The sequence below is a fragment of the Eucalyptus grandis genome, chromosome 10, assembly GCF_016545825.1.
Source record: "Eucalyptus grandis isolate ANBG69807.140 chromosome 10, ASM1654582v1, whole genome shotgun sequence".
Taxonomy (NCBI): Eukaryota; Viridiplantae; Streptophyta; class Magnoliopsida; order Myrtales; family Myrtaceae; genus Eucalyptus; species Eucalyptus grandis.
Genome location: NC_052621.1, coordinates 11,320,954 through 11,344,348, shown reverse-complemented (window position 1 = coordinate 11,344,348; position 23,395 = coordinate 11,320,954). Strand labels below are relative to the sequence as shown.

The 23,395-nt window shown below is 39.1% G+C and overlaps 3 protein-coding genes across 3 annotated transcripts; 2 read left to right on the top strand and 1 right to left on the bottom strand.

Moving 5' to 3' along the window:
• Positions 1-1,876: 1,876 nt before the first annotated feature.
• LOC104423527 (beta-D-glucosyl crocetin beta-1,6-glucosyltransferase) lies at positions 1,877-3,657 on the top strand. Its single transcript, XM_010036007.3, has one exon. It carries the CDS (start codon positions 2,132-2,134, stop codon positions 3,488-3,490), a length of 1,359 nt encoding a protein of 452 aa, XP_010034309.1. The 5' UTR covers positions 1,877-2,131; the 3' UTR covers positions 3,491-3,657.
• A 3,188-nt stretch (positions 3,658-6,845) lies between these two features.
• LOC104421736 lies at positions 6,846-7,797 on the bottom strand. Its single transcript, XM_010033802.3, has one exon. The coding sequence runs from the start codon at positions 7,691-7,693 to the stop codon at positions 7,193-7,195; it is 501 nt and encodes a 166-aa protein (XP_010032104.1). The 5' UTR covers positions 7,694-7,797; the 3' UTR covers positions 6,846-7,192.
• LOC104421734 (beta-D-glucosyl crocetin beta-1,6-glucosyltransferase) lies at positions 7,797-10,693 on the top strand. Its single transcript, XM_010033801.3, has one exon. The coding sequence runs from the start codon at positions 9,224-9,226 to the stop codon at positions 10,580-10,582; it is 1,359 nt and encodes a 452-aa protein (XP_010032103.1). The 5' UTR covers positions 7,797-9,223; the 3' UTR covers positions 10,583-10,693.
• The last annotated feature ends 12,702 nt before the right edge of the window (positions 10,694-23,395 follow it).

Genomic DNA, 23,395 nt, shown 5'->3' with positions numbered 1-23,395 from the left:
CCACCCTTAAAAGTCAGTCATTTGTGATCTAACCAAAAGATGGGGATGGAGATGGAGATGGAGATGGAGATGAGGTTCCACCATTGAGTTTGGCACGAGAGATTCAAGATGTCAAAACAAATAAGATTTTTTATATGTTCGATCGAAATCTAAAAATAATATTTCGGCCCACATGGAATAAAAATGCTTTATACCTACAAGAACCCAAAGAACTTGTTGACTTACCTGAAAACCTCGGCGGAGAGTGCAGCATAGATCGGAAAATCAGAAACAACGGCACCCCCAAGAAACTAAGGGATTTCCAGCTGATCATATTGATATCGGTTTTTGAATTCATCGTTTCATTAACAGCATGACGCGGGGCTTTGCACGAGCAAATTTCCCCGACGATTGTCATGCATGTATTCGTCGGGGTGTGCACTTCTTGTTCATGCAATGGCCAACCTTAAAAGTGGCAATTCATTAATTACAATATCTTCCGTGGCATTAAACGTCAAGATTAGCATGTGAGTTTTGTTTAAAAAATCTCCCACATCGAATGATTGATATGATTATTATAGTAGTCTCACAGCTCATCGATTTAAACTTTCCAGCCAAAGTGGATTTAACTACATATTTTCAAGCTCTCTCACGGCGTGCGCTTCCAACAAATTGATATCAGATCGGACCTAATACTAAACTCACATACGAGAGGGGAAATATATTATTGAGATATATGTGAGTTGTACTAAATAAATGTAGGTCCAATTATATGCGTTGATTGCTCAAATTGGACTCTTCCTTTACGATTTCCCATATGAAGATATAAATTTCTCTCGCAACACTACAATTTAGTAGAACACATGGTGTGGATGTCATTTGAGAAATGCTAGTGTCATCACACTAATTTGGTCATGAATAGTCATTTAGATGACATATTGGCATTTATAGCTATTGGGGTCGGTGAATCTAAAAAGAAGCCTACCCTCTCCTCCGTATCTCTAATTTATTTTGAAGCTTCATGACCCCTTCGTAGTCTATCGGTTCACATCAAAACTCCACAATAACGGTAAGAGAGTCGAAGCTTCTTCTCTTTCGTAACCTTTTGGTTTATGTCAAAATTTTGCCTAATCCATTTCCTATATAGCTCTTTGAATTAGGTTGAAGTTTCGCAAAAGTGGTGATAGAATTGAACATTATATTTTTTGGAATTGTGAAGGTGAATCATCATGTTTTTTCTCTTTTACTAGATTTAATATTTACTGACTGATCTGTCTCGTCAATGTTACTGTACCTATTTACATGTCTTGTCATAGTCAATGCCGTAATGCGCTCATTTGCTATTTAAGATTTAGATCATACAATAATCATTGATTAATTGATGGAGGTTATCTCCGTTTGTAAAATTTTAGGCTCATTTACATTGATATGCCATTTTATACCAAATGATAGACAAAATATGATATGAATGTTTGGCTTTGTTAGCGTGATTTACCAAACTGTATATAGAATATAGCATAATTCTTGAATTTTATATCATATTCTATCTAATTCTATCATGGTAAACAATTCAATTGACAAAACACAATCTTCGTTAATTGTTACGAAGTTAACTAAAGCTAGTGACGTGACGGGTTACGTCACATTGTTCCTCTCCGGAGATAGTCTTGATCCACTAGTAACCTTGCCATGACTTATTAAATATGAATTTTGCTCTGTAACATTTGATCAGCCCCGAGCAGTTTTTTGTATCATAAATTGTTTATCTTGCCAAAACGTTTTTTTTTCTATATAGCCCTTTGAGTTTTAGCTGTGGCCACGGTTACATACGCGTCATCCACGATGACAAATCCAATAATGCCAAATTGGAGTCCAACTTCAACTCGTGGCTTTTTCCTTCGAAAGATGACTAGACAGGCACCAAACTTAACCACACCTTCTAGATAACAGAGGCAGAACTTGAAGCCAACAATACGCATTCTGAATCCACGTTGCCGCTCCAGGTTTCTCCTCCTCATCCTGCACCTTCTCAAAATCACTCAAATTCTCTCTATCATGTGGTTTCTTGTGTTTTCTCTCCATTGCTATAGATACTACTAATTAGAGATAGATAACTTAGAAAGAAGAAACACAATAGAGACTTCAGATCAAGATGGATAATATGCAGAGACCCATCAAAGTTCTGATGTTGCCATGGCTTGCTCACGGCCACGTATCACCATATTTAGAGCTAGCAAAGAGGCTTTCCACAAGAAACTTCCACATTTACTTGTGTTCAACTCCTGTCAATCTTAGCTCCATCAAACCCAAGATTTCCGAGAAATATTCATCCTCCATTGAACTTGTCGAGCTTCACCTCCCTTCTCTGCCTGACCTCCCTCCCCACTATCACACAACCAAAGGCTTGCCTCCTCACCTTATGAACACCCTAAAGGCGGCTTTTGACATGGCGAGCCCTGGCTTCGGCGATATCGTCACAAGCCTGGGCCCTGATTTGCTCATCCACGAATTTCTCCAACCGTGGGCAGCAGAAGTGGCGAAATCTCATGGCCTGCCATCGGTCGTCCTCTTCAATGTTGGGGCGGGGACGATATCTTTTATGTTCCATATGATCAAGAACACTGGCAATAAGTTCCCATTCGAAGCAATTCGTCTTCATGATTACGAGCTGGCAAAAATCAGGAAGGCAGCAGACGATTCCACGGCCCGTGTGAATGAAAAAGATAGGGTTCTACAAAGTGTTGAGAGGTCCTCCAACTTTATCTTGTTGAAGACCTTTAGAGAGATGGATGGGAAGTACATGGATTATCTCTCAAGTCTCTTGGGGAAAAAAGTGTTGACTGTTGGTCCACTTGTGGAAGACCCTAGCAACACGGAAGATGGAGATAGCATCATTGAGTGGCTTGACAAGAGAGAGAAATCGTCTACTATTTTTGTGTCATTTGGTACTGAATATTTTCTCACTGAGAAAGAAAGAGAAGAGATTGCTCATGGATTGGAGCTCAGTAATGTCAACTTCATTTGGGTCATTAGGTTTTCTGTAGAAGAGAGCGTTGAGCTTAAAGAGGCATTGCCTAAGGGTTTCCTGGAAAGAGTAAGAGATAGGGGATTGGTGATAGATGGATGGGCACCACAAGGAAAGATTCTGGAGCATCCAAGCATAGGTGGGTTTGTGAGTCATTGTGGATGGGGCTCCATTATGGAAAGCATGAAGTCCGGGGTCCCGATCATCGCAATGCCGATGCAACACGATCAGCCCTTAAATGCCCGGATGGTCGAGGAGGTTGGGGTCGCAATGGAGGTGAAGAGAAATAAGAGTGGAGAGCTTGAGAGATTGGAGATTGCGAAGGTGATCAAGCATGTGGTGGCGGAGAAAGATGGGGACAGTGTGAGGAAGAAGACAAAAGAAATGAGTGACAGTATTAGGAACAAAGGAGAGGAAGAATTAGATGAAGTGGCTGAAGCACTGGTCCAGCTTTGTGTGAGATATAGAGAACAATCCATATTATAGGTATGTGAATATGGGATGCGTCTGTAGTCCATACCTATAATATGAGAAAATTAGATTTGATTTTCAAATAGTTTGAGCGAAAATTAGATTTGATTTTTATTTGAATAAAAATAAGCAATTAATATTGTATTTATAAATCGTCAAATATATAATTTCTAATTTTCCCATCTAGCATTTGTGATTAAAAATATGATGTGATAAATTAAAATTAACAAACTTGTGGAGTCAAAGTGACAACTGGATGCGGATAAGATGACTTTTTGTTCGAAACTGACGAGAGAGATGGTGGAAACAAAATCAATTTTGTTAGTTAGCCCGATAAAAAATAATAATGATAAATCGAAGAGAGAGAGAATGGTATTTCAGGTAGCTAACTAAAAAGGAGCGTTTTTACCTAAAATAGGTGTGGAAATAATGCCAATCTTTATCAATTACATTTACAATATCTTTCAATGGACAATTTTGGCGTCACATGTCCAATTCGACTTAACCCCAATTTGTCAAACAAGTGGATTTAGGTCCGGATTTGAGTTTGACCCAAGTTAATTTATTTTTAATAACACAATTTTGGTGACGCATACCTAGAGGTGTTAAATGGGTCTACAAACCCATTTATGGACCCATTTATGTTTAAATTGGCCGTTAATGGGTCAAGCATTATTTTCTAAAGCACCGATAATGGGTTTTAAAATTAAAGAGAGTGAGATATATGGGTCTTAAATGGGTCAGCACCCATTTAAGACCCATTTATCAACCCATTTATTTTCACCCAAAGCCAAAACCTCACAATCTTTTTCTCCTCTCTTTAACTTTACAATTTTTTTTAAACAGAAATTATAATTATTTTTTATTTTTCTTTCCTTTTTATTTTTATTTTATATTTTTTTCTTTCTTCTTTCTCCGGTCGATTGGCGTCGGGCGAGCTCAAGCTCGCCGGATCGGCAAGGCCACCGACGCCTAACGAGCCGGGAGGCTCGCGGATCCGGCGAGGTAGAGGCCTCGCCGACGCCGGCGAGCCTCGAGCTCGCTAGATCCGGTGAGGTGGAGGCCTCACCGACGTCCGGTGAGCTCGAGCTTGCTCGACGCTGGTGAGCTTAATGCTCGCTAGATTTGGTGAGGCTCGAGCCTCGCCTGACGTCGGTGAGCTCAAGGCTCGCCAGATCCGGCGAGGCTTGAGCCTTGCCCGGCTCGCCGGATCTCGGTGAGGCGAAGGCCTCGCTAACGTCGGCGAGGCTCGAGCCTCGCCAATCCGGGCAAGACTCGAGCTCGTCGGATGGGCGAGCCGGGCGAGCTCGAGGCTCGCCCGTGGCCGACCACCGGCCGTCGTCATGGCCAGTGGCTGGCCAAAGAAGAAGAAGAAGAAAAAGAAAAAGAAAAAGAAAAAGAAAAAGAAAAGTTATATCTAAAAAATAAAAATAATTAAAAATTTATTTTTTTAAATAAAAATAATTAAAATTCGATTTTTTTAAATAATTATTTTAAAAATTATAAAAATTGTCCATTAAATTTATGTTGCATAAATTATTTTAGCAATACCATTTTTAAAATATATATATATATATATATATATATATATAATAAATTAAGTTTAGTTAAATGGGTCGGGTATGGATTTGGTATGGGTCGGGTCGGGTATGGGTCAAAAATTTTGCATTGTAATAAACGGGTTAAATGGGTTGATTTGGGTCGGACCATTTATGACCCGACTCAAACCCAACCCGACCCACCCATTTAACAGGTCTACGCATACCTAATCCGACTTGGACACAATTCAACCTCCAACTCGTAGCAATTTTCTCCCTTAAATTTGGAAAGTTGCATATTGGAAAAAAAAAAAAAGAAACTAATCAATTAGAAACGAATTAAGCCTGAAATAAAATCAGTAAATAAGGAATTACTAAAAAAATTAACAATTCAAGCTACTAAAACGTCTCCTGGTGCCGCAAAATTTGATGTAACGTAGCAGAAAAGAAACCATACTTGGAAAGATCGGTGTTAAAAATATAGCTGAAGACGTCAAAATAAGTTCTGTCTGATTTTTCTTTTCTTTTTTTTCCAATAATCTTCACTAGATTCAACTATTATAGCCAATTTTCTTACAGATCCAAATCTTATTATTTCTAGTTACGTTACTTTGTTTCTCAATTGATCGAACATAAGATCTGATACAGGACATTGCCACCATCAGTACTGTACATGTACTTATTGATTATTGCATTTAATTTATTTAGCTTACTTAAGCCCACTAATTTTACAACTGGGAAAATGTATATGACATTCTAGGGGGCTGATGAGGACGGACTGTAGGCATACGCTTCGATCCTTCACCTTCGACTGCGGCTTGAAACTTACTAAGGTAAGCCCAAATGCACTGTGAAAGGCTGGTGTACATACAATGGGCCGATGATGAGTTCTCCAGAAACCCATCCAATTCGATACAACTTAAATTGTTTAAACCCATTTTCACATGGTCTGTCAGATGTTTAAACCACCCGTGTACAACCTCATCTTAATAATACGAGTAAAAAAGAAAAGAAAAGATAGGCCCATGGCCCATTTTGACACCTTTACTAATCGAACTGTACTAGCTTAGAACCGACGGTTCTCATGAAGACCGATCGAGCTCTTGATTCTAATTTTCTAGAACCAATGATAACTGATCCAATTCTCGTTCTAGGTCCTGCCCACTTGGATTGGTACATATATATAAGTATTTATCTTTTATTTTTTATGTTTTAACTTTTTAGATGGAAACCCTAATTTTCTCTTCATTTCTATCCGTTTCTTGCTTCACTCATCTTGTGGCCTCGCCTCCCTCTCTCACTCTCACTCTTGGTGGCCCTCGGCCTCGTCAATCCCTCTCTAACTCTCATTCTACATCGCCTTTGGCCTCGTTGCTCCCTCTCTTGCTCCCACTATTGATTACCTCAAACCTCCAATCTCGTCCCTTGCTCTCAAATCTCGCGCCCCTTCTAAAGTGGAGACATTTTGACCAGTTCCAGTTCTCGAGTGGATCTAAGAAATTCCAAATTGGTCCTTAGTAGGCAATTCTCAGTGGGAGCCGCCATAGCCCAATCTGGAACCAATCACATCTAACCTTCACCTGACCATACATCTCGATTTTGATTGGCTAGTTATATCACGCATTACTGCCACGCGGTATATCCCCACATAAATTATTTACTTGAATTTGCAATGGTGCACTAATCTGTCTTACCTTGAAATTATGTGCAAGACTACGGAATTTGTGCTGTGGAAATTGTGAATTATATACACACGACCTTTGAACAAGATGGCAAAAGAACTTCCATTTCGATTCCAAAACAACTCATGATGATTGTGGGGCTTGTGCCAATTTGAAACTGCATCTCTGATCACTAATGGAGGTAAGAAGACCTGTAGCCATAGCACTAAAGTTCCACTCTGTGATAATGATCCTGTCATACAAGCACTACAACAATCCCAAGCATCACTACTGGTTCACTAAAACGGAGACCATTCCCATTTTCCACTGCGGACCATCTTTAATGGCCGATTCAACTTCATTAATTAAGCTTCCAGACCATTCCCCATTCCCCATTCCCCATTGCAGCGTCGCAGAGAAACTAGCAGAGATCGACTCCCGCTTCAGCAGGGGTTCGAGATTTCAATACAAACGAGAGAAAAAAATATCATATACACAGTTTTGCTTCGCTCGCTAATTCACAGAAGCGTGACGAGAATGAAAATCAGAAGCGCGGCGATGAAGGAGTACTTGAGGGCGGCCACGAGGATGGCCACCGAGACGAAGCAGAGCTGCCACAGCACCTGCACGCTCGCCCACGTCAGCAGACCCGTCAGCCCCACGGCCAGGATGTTGTCCGGGTCCCGGTCCAGCAGATCCCCCAGCCTCAGATCGAACATGGGCGGCCGCCGCCGCCGCTCGCCCTTCAAGTCGCCGTCCCCGTCGCCATCGTCGCCGGCCGCTCCGTCGGACCTTTTCTCTGGCCGCTCCACGCCCTCCGACTCTTGATCCCGACCGTCGCCGCCGCCGTTGCCGTTGTCGGCGGAAACGGCGAATCTCGATGGGTTCTCGCGGGTCGAGGTTGGGGCTTTGAAAGGGGGAGATGGGAACGCGAGGTCGCGGCGGGCGGTCACGAGGGGAGGCGGCGGGATTCGTAGAATCGGAGGGCGGAAGCGAGGCGCACGGGCGAGCCCCAGCATCGTTCCTCCTTCTGCGGCTGCTGCTGCTTCTCCTTCGGCGATGGAAGCAACAGACGCCGCGAGAATCGTTTTCCCTTCGTTGGGTTGGGCCGGCTTGTGGTCGATTCGAGCTGGCCTTGGCCCAGTTTGGCTTCAGGTGTGTTGCCTCGTCATTCACATTTCGTATTTTAATTTTCATGCTATTCGCACATTTCCTATTCAATTGTCACGTCATGTTGCTTGTCATTCGTATATGTCATGTTTGATTTTGGTTTCATTCGTGCATGTAATTTGCATGTACTTCATCTCATGTTGCATGTTGTGCGTATCATAATTCGAATTATATTGTCACACAATAGGGTCATATTAGTATTCAAGATTGTAATTTATTTTGCTCGATTAGTTACTGGTCAAATTATATTTTTTTTCAAATCGTTTGCGAATAAGCTTGGAGAAATGCACAATAAATACAACACACGACTTAATTGACGAGTTGTGTTTTGGAAATGATGTTATGAGAGTGTAGGCCATTTTCACACGCGTAACTGAACCCTTAAACTTCTGACTTGATGGCTACACATATAGACCTATCGCCTTGCAAATGTCACTTCGGTAGCTTATTTCCCTATAATTACCTAAGTACTCCAAGTATCTTGCCTATCAATACCAAATAAAATCAGTTTGGTGGCAGCTCCATTCAATCATTTTTATATAGTAGATGAAATTCGAACCTAGGATGGAAAGATCCTTAGAATTTGGGTGCGAATTGGCGACTTCTAAATTGCAAAATTTGGGCTGAATTTTTATATGGACAGGCTAAGTTGCTTTCTTTTAAAGGTTTCTTCGATTTTATTAGAAATTTTTAGGCTTGAACCAATCCCACGCTTTTTGAAGGATTATAAGACCCTCGCAAAAAATGGATGGTCCACCACATACATCAATGAATGGGAGTGTACAATGAGAACCATCCGAATTGGCCACGATTGCATATGCGTGATCCACGATGACAAATCCAATAATGCCAAATTGGAGTCCCACTTCAACTTGGCTTTTCCTTCAAACGATGAGAGACAACAAAAAAAAACCACTCCTTCAACATAATGGAGGCAGAACTGGAAGTCACAGCACACGTTCTAACCCTGTGTTGCTGTACAATGTGTAAAGGAGAGGAGAGATGAGGCTGAAGCATATCTCATTCAGAACTTTGAAGCCTTTAAAATAGGCAAATACATAACAGAAATATTACCAAAATAGGACCCATAACAACCCATGATCTGCGTAAATCAATTACTCCACTAACTCCTAAAAACTAGGACAACTAACAAACAAATTAGCCAAATGTGACTCCACTAACTCCTAAAGATTAAAGATTAGGACAACTCAAAAACAAATCAGCTAAACGTGCAAGAAAAAAACAACTATTATTTCAACAGTTGCCACTCGAGGTTTCTCCTCCTCAACTTGCACTGGCTTCTCTCAATTGCTATATATACTACTAATTAGAGATAGATAGCTAAGAAACAAGAAACACAAGAGAGACTTGAGATCAGGATGGAAAACATGCAGAGACCCATCAAAGTTCTGATGTTACCATGGCTTGCTCACGGCCACATATCACCATTTCTAGAGCTAGCAAAGAGGCTTTCCACAAGAAACTTCCACATTCACTTGTGTTCCACCCCTGTCAACCTTAGCTCTATCAAACCCAAGATTTCCGATAAATATTCATCCTCCATTGAACTTGTCGAGCTTCACCTCCCATCTCTGCCGGACCTTCCTCCCCATTATCACACAACCAAAGGCTTGCCTCCTCACCTCATGAACACCCTCAAAGTGGCTTTCGACATGGCAAGCCTCGGTTTCTCCGATATCGTCAAGAGCCTGGGCCCCGATTTGCTCATTTGCGACTTATTCCAACCGTGGGCAGCAGAAGTGGCGAAATCCCACGGCCTGCCAACGGTCGTCTTCTTCATTGTTGGTGCAAGGACGATATCTTTTATGTTCCATATGATCAAGAACGCCAGCAGTAAGTTCCCGTTCGAAGCAATTCGTTTTCATGATTACGAGTTGGCAAAAATTGGGAAGGCAGCAGACGATTCCACAGCCCGCGTGAAAGACGAAGATAGGGTTTTACAAAGTGTTGAGAGGTCCTCCAACTTTATCTTGTTGAAGACCTTTAGAGAGATGGATGGGAAGTACATGGATTATCTCTCAAGTCTCTCGGGGAAAAAAGTGTTAACTGTTGGTCCACTTGTGGAAGACCCTGACAACATGGAAGATGGAGATAGCATTATTGAGTGGCTTGACAAGAGAGAGCAATCGTCTACTATTTTTGTGTCATTTGGTTCTGAATACTTTCTCACTGAGAAAGAAAGAGAAGAGATTGCTCATGGATTGGAGCTCAGTAATGTCAACTTCATTTGGGTCATTAGGTTTCCCGTAGGAGAGAGCATCGAGCTTGAAGAGGCATTGCCTAAGGGGTTCTTGGAAAGAGTAAGAGATAGGGGATTGGTGATAGATGGATGGGCACCGCAAGGAAAGATTCTGGAGCATCCAAGCATCGGTGGGTTTGTGAGTCATTGTGGATGGGGCTCCCTTATGGAGAGCATGAAGTCCGGGGTCCCGATCATCGCAATGCCGATGCTACACGATCAGCCGTTAAATGCTCGGATGGTCGAGGAGGTTGGGGTCGGATTGGAGGTGAAGAGAAATGAGAGTGGAGAGCTTGAGAGATTGGAGATTGGGAAGGTGATCAAAGATGTGGTGGTGGAGAAAGATGGGGACAGTGTGAGGAAGAAGACAAAAGAAATGAGTGACATTATTAGGAACAAAGGAGAGGAGGAATTAGATGAAGTGGTTGATGCATTGGTCCAGCTTTGTGCGAGATGTACCGAACAATCCACATCATAGGTATGCAAATGGGTACGGGATGCGTCTATAGTCCCCCCATGGTAACATTGTCATTGTAATGCTGTGCAACAATAAAGGTTGATGCTATTTTCACTCTCATTTTAGCTAAAATATTCATCTTTTGGTTAATTAACTGAAAATAATCAATTAATTGTGTATTTATAAATCGTCAAATATATAATTTCTAATTTTTCCATAAAGTTTTTCTGATTAAAAATATGATGCCATAGATTAAAATTCAACAGCGTTGTGGAGCGAAAGTGACATGACTTCTTGTTTGAAATTGAGGGGAGGGACGGTAGAAACAAAATCAATTTTGTTAGTTAGCTTTATTGAAAAAAAAAAAAAGAAACAATAAATTGAAGAGAGAGTGAGAATGGTATTTCAATTAGCTAACTAAAAAGGAGTGTTTTTAACTAAAATAGAAGTGGAAATAATGCCAATCTTTACTTCCATTGGATAATTTTAGGGTCACATATCCAATCCGACTTGGCCCCAATTTGTCAGACAGGTGGATTTAGGTCGGGTTTGAGTCCAATCCAAGTTGATCTATTTTTGTGTAACACAATGTTAGCATCACATACCCAATCTGACTTGAACCCGATTTGAACTCCAATTCATAGCAATTTTCTCCCTTAAATTTGGAAAATAGTATATTGAAAAAAAGGAAAGATCTAATCAATTAAAAACAAATTATGCATGAAAGAAAATTAATAAATAAGGAATTACTTTAAAAAAATTAACAATTCAAACTGCTAAAACACATCTCTTGGTGCTGAAAAATTTGATCTAACTTAGGAGAAAAGAAAGCATACCTGGAAAGATCGGCGTTGAAAACATAGCTAAAGACATCAAAATAAGTTCTGTCTGATTTTTTTTTTCCAATAATCTTTACTAGATTCAACTATCACAGCCAATTTTCTTATAGATCCAAACCTTATTATTTCTAGTTATGTTCTATCTTATTTTTTTACTTTGTTTCTCAATTGATCGAACATAAGATCTGATACTGGGCATTGCCATTATCACTACTGTACATGCACCTATGGGTTATTGAATTTAATTTATTTGACTTACCGAAGCCCACTAATTTTACAACAGGGAAAATGTATATGGCACTTTAGGAAGCTGAAAAGGACGTATTGTAGGCGTACGCTTCAATCTCCCATCTTCAACTTCGGCCTGATACTAAAATAATTTTGCCTCCTAACTCGAATGCTCCAATTGAAAAACCAATTCTTCACCGATTCTGCGTTGTGAAAGCACGGCATAATGGCCCGAAAATTGGTTCTTCAGGAGCCCGTGAAGGCCCAATCCGATATAACTTAGATTCTTTAAACCCATTTTCACATTTCTGTTACATGTTTAAACAACCCTCATACAACCTCATCCTAACAATACGAGTAAAAAGGATGGGCCCATTGGCCATTTTGACGCCTCTACACGTGCGCTAAGAATCTCATCCTGCCCGGTGCTATATGTCCACGCATCTCGATTTCGATTGATTGATATCCTCACATAAAATATCTTCTCGAATTAGAGATCGATTAGTGATTTGACCATACCTCGAAATTATCCCCATTAAAACCTGATCCAATAGAACTTAGATTCCTTAAACCCGTTTTCACATGAACTATACAATCTTATCTTGATATTATGAGTAAAAGGGATAGGCCCGTGGCCCATTTTGACACCTCTACCTTGGTGCTAAAAATCTCATCTTACATGGGGTCATATTTCCATGCATCTTGATATTTTTTTTGATCCTATTTTATTCTTACTTTAACTCTTACTCTTAGACTTATACCATGTATTCTTACAAAACATGAGAGTCGAAATTATACCTAAAAATAAATCATCTCTGCCCCAACCCTTGAGAAGATGGGGATTCAAAATCTCCACCTTCCTTTTCTCATGTAGAAAATATGCCATTGTGGCAAACCCTAGTAATTATACAAGATATATATTCCCATGTAAAATATCTTCTCCAAATTTGCCGTGCAAAGGGATAAACAATGTCCTACCTCAAAATTATGTGCAAGGCTAAAAAATTTGTGCTGTGGAAATTGTGAATTTACATATACGGCCTTTAAACACGATGTTAAACGAACTCCCATTTCGATTCCGAAACAACTCAAAATGATTGTGGGCGTGTGCCAATTTGAAACTGCATCTCTGATCCCTGATGGAGGTAAGAAGACCTGTAGCCATGGCACTAAAGTTCCACTCTGCGATGACCTGTCGTACAAGCGCTGCAACAATCCCAAGCATCACTACTTCACAAGGGGCTCGAAATCTCGATGCGAACGAGAGGAAAAAGCATCATCATGTACAGAACTTCGCTTTTGCTCGCTCGATCACAAGAGCGTGACGAGAATGAAAATCAGAAGCGCGGCGATGAAGGAGTACTTGAGGGCGGCCACGAGGATGGCCACCGAGACGAAGCAGAGCTGCGAGAGTTGGTTTTCCCTTCGTTGGGTCTCGATCCGTGAGGGATTGGGCCTGCGTCCGGTCGATTCGAGCTGGCCTTGGCCCAGTTTGGCGTTGGGAGTGCTCCGCGGCGATCAAGAAACGGCATCCCCCATCATCATCATCATCATCATCATCATCATCATCATCCTCCTCCTCCTCGTCCTCCTCGTCCTCCTCCTCCGCCGTCCCTAATCATCATCATCATCATCATCATCCTCCTCCTCCTCCGCCGTCCCTAATCGAGGCACGGACAGCACTGCATGGCGGCGCCTCGTCCGCCCTCAACCGTGGGCAGACCGAACAAGTCGGAATGATCACATCATCAGTTGCACCATCATTCACGCTCAATATTTTGATTTTCATGTTATTCGCACTTTTCATATGTAATTGTCATGTCATGCTACACTTCATTTGTACATGCAATTTGCATATATCTCATCCCACATCGCATGCCATCCATGCAGTAGTTCAAATGACATTATGACACATAATGGGGTCACATTGGTATTCAAGACCACAATCTATTTTGTCTGATTCGTTGCCAGACAAATTATATTTTTCAATTCGTTTGCAATTGAGCTATAATAAATGCACAATAAATGCAGCATATGACTTAATGGATGAGTCGTGGTTTGGAAATGACGTTATGAGAGTGTAGGCCCTTTCCACATGTGTAACTAGACCCCTAAACTTCTGACCTAATGGCTGCCCATATAGACATATCGCCGTACACATGTTACTTTGATAAACTTATTTCCCTATAATTACTTATGTACTCCAAGTGTATTGCCTATCTATGTCAAATAAAAACGATTGGTGGCAACTCCATTCAATTATCAAATTCAGTAGCCAACATTCAAACCTAGGATGGAAAGATCCTTAGAAGTTGTATGCGAATTGGCGACCTCTAAATTGCAAAATTTGGGCTGAACATGAACAGGCTACACGAGTTGCTTCTCTAAAGGTTTGTTACAATTTATTAGAAATTTATGAGGCTTGAATCGATCTCTCACTTTTTGAAGGATTATACCACCCTCGTTAAAAAAGAACAGTCCACCACATACACCAATAAATAGAGGTGCAACAAGAACCATTTGAATTGAGAACAGCTCGGATTGGATTGGGTCCATATGGGCAAAAAGAAGATGTTTACTTTGATTATGAGAGATTCCAGGGTACCGGTTCGGTTTTTGGTTCCAGATTGGGAATTGGATTGACCGGAATCTATTTTTTCATAGAGAAATCAAAATAAACATCTTTTTTTGTCATCTTCTTCATCTTCATGGGTCTCCACCTCCACAAGTAATACTATTCCCTTGCCCAGCGCAGGGCCACATGCTTCCACACTTGGACCTCCCCCACCAGTTCTCCCTTCGGGGACTCATGCTCACCATGTTAGTCACTCCCAAGAACTTGTCCCTCGTTAACCCTCTCCTCTCCGCCCGCTCCTCCGTCTAGATCCTCGTCCTCCCCTTCTCTCCCTACCCGAAACTCCTGCCGGGTGTCGAGAATGTCTACGACATCGGTCGCTTCGGACAACGTCCCTATCATCTTCACCCTCTACGCCCTTCGCCTCCCCCTCGCCAAGTGGTTTGCCTCCCACCCCAAACCTCCTGCGGCCATCCTCTTTGACTTCTCCCTCGGTTGGACCATTCGCTTGGTTGACAAGCTTGGTGTCCACCGGTCTCATTGGACTATCGGGGAACCAGATCGGGCCTGCTCCACTGGGGACTGGTCCCCCTAGTCCGATTCCTAACTCTTGAATGAGGTCAAATCTAACTAAACCGGATTGGATCAGATCGGATTAGGAACCAATCACCCTAATAAAAGAGGGTAGCACTGACATATAAGTATGGGTTTTTAAAAAAATAAATTAAAAAGCAACATTTATTTTTCCGCAAAAAATTAAAGATATCATTTAGATTTTTAAAAAAGTTATGGTGGATGTACTATGATTTTTTTCCCCTTTTCCTGTGGTTTTTTTTCCATGGCTGAATGGTTAAAGCGCCCAACTCATAATTGGCGAATTCGTAAGTTCAATTCCTACTGGATGCACGCCAATGAGACCCTACAATAAGTCTATTGGAATTGGCTCTATATCAATGGAATCTGATCATCCATACATAACGAATTGATATAGTATATTCATATCATAACATATGAACAAACAGTAAGAACTCCAATTTTTATTGAGACTCGAACTCATAGGGAAGAAAATTAGGTTAAGCAAAAAATTGAAAAATAATGTGAAAGACTATTCAGACACACCGTAGTTTGACTCTTGCTGTTTTGATGAATTTCTCTTGTGGAAAAAAAGGGGAAACTAGAAGGATAAATCCCAAAACTTGCCCATGTTCTCCCCGACTGACCAATACCATAACTATACTTTTAAAACTACAAGTTTTGTTGCCTCGACTCGGTAAATTTGGGATGTTGCTAGCCTGACCGTCCTCTGTAGAATGACAGTCTGACGGTCAAACGCCAACCACAAAATGTTTTGAAGGAAACTTATGAACCTACTCAGCCGGTTTCAATTTTGACTCAACTGTTTTTTTTATTATTTTATTTTAAATTTCTATGTTTCCTTATTACAAGCTCAAATTGGGAGACGAAAATATCATTAGAGGAAACATAACTATTTTTCTTGATTACGAAAAAAGAAAAATTAAATTTGATACCAAAATATAAATAATTACAAGTAAAAAATATTATCACTTACTAAAAAAAGACCATTAATATCATTATATAAATTTATAAAATTTAAAAGATGAAACAACACTTAAAATGTTGACTTTGCAACTAATAACGAAATCATTGTGCAATGAAATGGCTTCTTATTCATTTCGCTCAAATTAAATTGCTTTAAAAAGGACACTCTTGTTACCTAAAATTAAGATCAGTAATATTGATTATGCATAAAACAAATGAAGTAAGAAAAAAATCAAGATAAGAATAATGAATTAGAAAAGAAAAATATTATTCCATTGATCCAAGTCTCGTAGATGAAGATGTACATGGACCTAAAACATTTCAAAATCTATTTTAGGATCACGTGAATCAAATCTAAGGTTAAAAAAAAAAAATGATTCTCGATCGATTTTTTTTTTTGCTAGAGAATAATATACATTATTTTAAGAATTGCAGTTGAGTTTTCCATGTCTTTCTTATAGTTTGAATAGTATCACTTTGATTTGTTTCTTTAAATAGGATAAGAAAATAATTTTTTATATGGAATATGCATTATCACATAATGAAAAGAAAAACCTGTTAACCAAGTCTCCCACTTTGGAGATGGAAAATGCTTGGCTGATGTTTCACCGTCTTTTCCTTTGGTTGACGGTACCGTGAGCCAAGCGTTTTCCGTAAATTTTTGCATATATTTACAAGAATATTGCCATTTCACTCTCCACAAATGCCCTCTCCCAGTGTTCTTACACCCCCACCCACATCCAAATCCTAATTAACAAAGCTTGAAGCCGCATAAAATAAATAGATTTTGGTCCAGCCTAAGGATCTTAAACAAAGGCCGTGGTTATTGAAGCCCCCGTTCCACGTAAATAAAACGGAAGGGTTAACCACGGGGGGATTTGTAACCAATTTGGAAAACACCCCCCGGCCTGATCGTAGCTCTACTGCGTTGGCCTCTCGACGACTGCCAGCCCAGTATCTTAGAAATGATGGCAGCTGGAAACCGCATAAAATAAATAGATTCATGGCTGTAGCTTCGTTGTCCTGTCCGATCCTCTCTCTCTCTCTCTCGTAGATGGAGGCACTCCCACATTTGGGTGCCTTAAAATGAAGTCTCCCATGAGGTCATGACCTCAGAAGTGGTGCCGGCGAGGCTTTCCAAGACCACGAAGGTGGTGGCTAGCAACGAGAAAGGGTTGTGAGAAACCATGGTTGAGAGAGTTCGGGTATGTATGTGATATCCGGAAATTCTAACATCAATTAATAGTATGGAGGAAATGAGAATGACAAATGTCATAAGATGAAAATTTTGGTTGGATTATAGACGTTGTAGTACGTGGAAGATCCGAAAAGTATTTTCCGTATCCGTGATTCGTGGAAAGTGTTCTTGTTAGGGTTAAATTAATAATTATTTGTACAAAGGTAGATTATAAATAGTGGCAATGAATCACATATTGCCATAGTAATTGTGGATAGAGACTGATATGCTTTGTAGCGTGGACCAGATAATTTTCAGAAATTTACTAAGTTGTGAATCTCCTATGGTTGGGCAACTTTTGCTCAATGTTTGGTAAGTTGAAAAATATTTTTTGGTGTTATCAATGTTTAGAGCATATCTTATTTCGTTGTTCATATATTGATATGCTGGATATCTTAATGACTCACCACAATATCTTTGAATTTAGCCACGTGTCACTCTTTAAACTTGAACACCTCTCTTTCATTCTCCACATTGTGTTTTTAACCAATTATCATTATTAATTTTAACCTTAAATTAATTATTCTTATAATTTGTAACTTTATGTAGTGTTAAATATACTGTTCTCGGTCATATAATCCCATCTTAAAACTTTTCAAACTTTCGACTCTCTTTTTCAATGTCACTCTCCAAATTTTTGAGTGTGAGCAAAAGTCTTATGCTTGTGCCGTAGAAGTTTCGAATTCCATCTTTCAAAAGTTTACAAGGCGAATTTGTGGACTTTTTCCTAATTTATTTAAATAGTTTTGTTAAGTGATGGAGAACTTTTAAAATTTTTCTTGTGTGTTTTGCCTTGAAGGTGGTTAAGGCTTTGAGTTATCTGAATTTTTATTTAAAGTAAGTAAAATCTCTAAGGACTAAGGTAAAAAAATCTACTTAAGACTCTTGACTTAGTTGATTGAGGGTTGTTTTGTTAATTTTTATTTGATCTTTGTTGTCAAGTGTCAGTAAGTTTCAATGATGGTATGTGGAATCTTTGTGTTCATTTGAATTGGATCAATAAGCTTATTACATGCCTAAGATTTAATTGTTTTTGTAAGATGTAATGGCATTTTTTTTTTAATGTGGAAATGACGAAAACTAAACTTGAAATTTGTAGTTCTGATTAAGTTATCAATTTATCAATTAAGGGGTGCATTTGGAAACACTTTGGTGAAAGCTTTTGGGAAAATGCTAAGAACTTTAGGTGAAAGGGTTCTTCCAAAATGTAAATAGTGTTTGGTATAGTGTAAAAACACACTGACAAGTAACTTTGACTGAAATATCATTTGGAGAAAGGAATATATTTTGTAAATGACTTTTACTAGTTTTTTTTTTTTTCCAAATCTCAAGCCTTCGTTGGCAGAACTTAGGCTGTTGCCAGCCAGATCTAGCCGTAGGCCACTTGTCATTGGCTGAAGCCTTCCTTGGCAACGTTGTGTAAAGGGAGGGTTTTCGAGGACATGTCTGCAATTATGAAACTATATTGACTGAAAAATTGGTGGAAAAAATATCTAGAGCAAAGGCTTTAGAGGCCTTTAGAAATGCAATTCCTAAAGCCATTCAAAAAATTTGCTAGCAATATTTGCATTTGTCAAAGAGGCTTTGCAATGTAGTTATCAAACACACTCGAAATGTAAGCTAACTTCTTACGTTGTTGATTTTTGAGTCGTCGATTGTTAAGTTGCCAATTCACTAAGTTTTCAATTTATAAGTCGTGGATTCTCTGAGTGATCAATTTTATAACTTGTTGACTTTTTGATGATTTTACTGACCTTTGATAAAATGATCATTGGTTACATAACTTATTATTGTCTATGTATGTGAGTATTGACATAACATGGCAATTGTTTTTCAAAAATGATTTGCATGAGAAGATATTGTGTACTGCATGTCAATTATTGAAAACGGGAATGCAAAGCGTTAAGAAATCGGTATTGATTTTGTTGTAGATGCAAGGAAGACCATATGATTATAGTGTGGTCATGTGCACTGCTACTATATAATTATATATGAATATCATGTTATATTTTCTCGTCACTCATATATTAGTAGTGACGGCGCCTAGCGTGTCAGGATGCCTCATGAGTCGGGATACCTCGAGAGTTGAGATGTCCTTAGTCAAATTGCCCTAGGATTGCTTGAGATGCTTTAGAGTTGAAATGGCTCGTGAGTCAAGATGCTATAGAAGTGTTCGAGATGCTTCGTTAGTCGATATGATTTTCCAGTAATAAGCGATACACATATTTAAATGTGCATACATACATACATATATATTCACATGTGCACATTGATGGACTATTGTTACTTCTCAAATCATTTGCATGTGTTGGGATAAATGTTGTTATGCATCATTGTTCAATGGTTTTCATTGGCATATCATGATGGGGAAGATTACCCCTTTAATTTCCATACGTAATCATTCTGGATTTAGATTGAATTTATGTCATTCTATTGATATCATATTAAGTGGTAAGATGATCTTATCTTAGATTTAGAGATTTCATTTACTGAACATTGGCTCACTCTTTTATTTTTTTTAGATTCGTAGGATGGATCCACCTCCTACCCTATGTTTTGGAGTACTCTCGTATGTAGAATGGGAATAACAAGATGTACTTGTATCAGAGTTTGGGATAGTGTATGTTAAGTGTTGTTTCGTCGTTTAGGTTAATGTACCTGAGTTTCTTCCCCCCAATTCATCTCCGGGTACGTTGATGATAATGACGAGACAATGGGACCTTTAAGAGGGTTCAAGGGTCCCATTTAGCTTCGTTGGTGATGACACTTTGTCAATGGGCAAGGTTGTCAATCAATAGGATAGTTGCTTGACTTTTGTACAAGCATGTTTTTGGTACAGGAGTAGGGGTGTTGTGATGGATGTCGACCCATCTCTCTTCCCGTGATTAATGCGTTGTAATCGTCTTTTTTTTTTATATGCTTGTAAGAATACCTTGAAGAGGAATATTAAAGGAAATATGCAAATGCAAATGACCTAAACTTGTCAATTTCTTTTCTCATATGATGTGATTATTTTGTGTTTTAAAGTGCCTAAAAAGACAAATAAATAATTTATTAAACGATTTTGTATCGTGTATGACATTTTGAGGTGTTACACTTAAGTGATGCAAGACTAGAGTTTAGAGATTTTTACAAAATGAAGGGTAATTATATTTTCAAAAAGTAGAGGTATTTATATTGTTCTGGAGTAAAAACCGAGATCCTATTTTTGCCACTTTACCATAGTATTAGCAACTTTTCTTGATTTTTACATGGTATCATTTTGCAATCCCTATTTCTGAAGCTGCTACTTCCCATACAAAGATAAAATCCCACAAAGAAAGACCCCCGAATGCCATAGCGGAAGTCTCATCCGTAAGCTCCAATATTTCAAAGTCCTACCACCACCTGCCGCCTGTCAGCCGTCGAACCACCGCCGCCTCCGCCGGAATTTGTTCCTGAGGCAGATGCGTCGTCCCCAGGTTCTCCATGGCTTTTCCCTGGACCTTAACTGTCGGCAACTTCAAGCTACAGAGAACTGAACAGAACTCGAAGCGACGCAGACCGTCCCACGGGATGACTTGTCCAATCCCTATTTCGAATCAAAATTCAGGTAGGTGACACATCAAAAGGCCCCCATCATCTTTCTTTTTGATCTTTCTTTTGGGCAACACCGAGATTATCTAATGATGACGAACAAAAGTGCCTCCTCTTTTATTGAAATTTTCCCTCTCAGAATCATCATTCACCATCATCATCATCATCGCCATCCCTGTCCCTCTCTCTCTCTCTCTCTCTCCGCCTGTCTCTACCAACCATCCATCAAGTGCCGTCGACTTCCGATTTGGACCCGCTCGTACGAAGAGATTATGATGATATGATATACAGCTGTGAGTGTAGGGCCCGCGTTTCCCTTTTGGGCAAGACAAACCCTAACTTCCGTTCATGGGCATAGGATCTCCATCGCCGTTTCCACGAGTTTTTGTCGGGTGGATCGAGTGCATGTGCCCCTCCCCAATGCTACATCAAAGGAGCTTGACATGATGCTCAGGTGTTCATTGATCGGGATGGAAGGAGTGCATTGTATTCTGACTTATACGAGAAAAGTTCCTCTCAATCCTCGTAAGAGATGTGACGATTTTGAGCTTAGTGGTATGTCAATTTGCCTCCGCCTAGGAAGTGGACTCTTGTTAGCTTTATTTGAATAATTGATTGGACATAAAGTTCAGAGAATGATAAGTAGAGACTAGCACGCTAGTGTCATGGCCTTGATCGATTGACTCATGACACTAGCCTAAAGGATACACACGTAAAAATTTAAATAAGATTTTAATCAACTAGTCGCTTCACTTACCGATTGAAAAAATTGAAGATGGTTCAATACATCAAAATTTGAAGAAACTGAGGGCTTATTTAATTAATGAGAATGAAAGTAATGGAACGGAATTGGATCCTCATTTGAGTTCTTCGGTCATTTTGGTCATTAAAACTAGGAATTTAATATTTTTTTTTTTTTGTTATTGTATCTTAATTAACGAGGAGGAGGTGGTGTGAAAGGGAATGAATGGGGAAAAAACACCCAACAAAATTGTAGGTTCATAAATCAACAAAAATTAGGCATCATGATTATTGCAAGCTCACATGGGGTTTAAACGAGATTATGAAGTATATTATATAATAGTCACAACGCGGGCTACAGAACAGAATAACCAGAGATTTCAAATTTGGATGGCTTGGTAAGGGTCGTGAACTTGAGTAGGCCCACAAATCTGTCGATTCTTTTCCGATTTTGGACGAAGACCAAATAGGATAATTTCATGCCAAGAACTGTTTAATGATGTGCTGTAAACTTTCCACTTCATGTTATGATCACCTCATGTTGGAAAGGATCACATATAACTTTGAGAATATGTTTAATATTTTCTTGAGAAAATTTTCAATATTAAATCTATGGGATAACGACACAAATGATTTTTGAATTTTGACCAAATATGCAATATGGTCATTAAATTTTTAATGTGTTTAATGTGGTTTTTGAACTTCAACTTAATATTCAATATGGTCCATAAACTTTTAATGTGTTTAATATAATCCTTGGACTATTAGCACATATTCAATGTAATCCATGAACTGTATAAAAATGTTCAATGTAATCATTAATATTGAACATGTTAACTTAAATATGTACAAATAGTTTAAGGATTACATTAAACGAATTAAAAATTTAGGTATCACATTGCACATTAAGTTAAATTTCATGGACTACATCGAATAAAGTTTAAAGATCATTTGTGTCTTTTTTTTTCCTAAATTTATCGTGATTTGAAAATTGAAAAGGAAAGAAAAGAAAAGAGAGGTGGGCTAGGGTTTGTCTTTATGAATTCACTCGTGTGTACACAGTGAAAGGAGAGTTGTCAGCAACTTCTGAGATAAGCAATCAGACCTGAGGAGGTTCTGGGACTTTGCTCAGGTCAGGATGGGGGAAGGACTGAGATTCTTCCCTTTTTAATGCTACGTGGGGAATGCACTGCCAAAGTCCTAAAGTTGGAGCCCCTCCTTCAACCGCTGATGTCAACCCCATGCGATATCGAAGTCCGAGTCCTCCCTTTTTTTCTCCCTCTTCTCTCTTTTATATTTTCTCTTCAAAAGGAAATCTCAGCCATTTCTTCTTGTTTCTATTTTCCTTTTATTGGTCTTCCCCATCTATATTTAACAATTAGATAAAATGCACAAAGAGGAGTTAATGACACATGCCGAACCACCTAGATATTCCACGTGGGAGTCATGTCCAGTTTTTGCTATTTGAATTTCACCTAGGGCGAACTCGAGATCTAATCGGGGCTTTTTAGCATTTTGAACGGTATACTTTTTCGTCGTCATTCTCCATTTTGGCAAAGTTTTCTCCGAACCAAGTGTCCCTTGATTGTCCTGTGAAAGGAAAAATCTCAGTATATTTCTTTTTTCATATTTGACAAAGCTTAGTATAGGTTTTGATTGTAGGAGTAGCTCGGACCTCCTCATGAGAGTCAACTATTTAAGGAAGGAAAAATGACACAAATGGTTTATAAATTTTGATCCAATAGACAATGTCATTCTTAAACTTTTAATTTGTTTTATGAGATTCATTTACTTTAATTCAATATACAATGTCGTTCATGAATTTTTAATTTATTTAATGTAGTCCCTAAATAATTGGGTGTGTTCAATTTAATTTACTAGACTATATAAAAACGTTCAATATTGTTCTTCAATTAATTCAAGTTATGGAATTTGCTGGTTAAGCTTCCAATCTGGTATTTTCGAAAGGCGGACAAAGAAAAAATGTTACATGTGGATTATCCATATAAAATATTCAGCTCAAATTAAAGTATATTAATCCTTTTAATTTGGAAAAAATGATTATCCATGTTATTTGA

Excerpts from the sequence above, each read along its gene's own strand:
- LOC104423527 (XM_010036007.3), top strand. The coding sequence starts at position 2,132 with ATGGATAATATGCAGAGACCCATCAAAGTTCTGATGTTGCCATGGCTT.
- LOC104421734 (XM_010033801.3), top strand. The coding sequence starts at position 9,224 with ATGGAAAACATGCAGAGACCCATCAAAGTTCTGATGTTACCATGGCTT.
- LOC104421736 (XM_010033802.3), bottom strand. The coding sequence starts at position 7,693 with ATGCTGGGGCTCGCCCGTGCGCCTCGCTTCCGCCCTCCGATTCTACGA.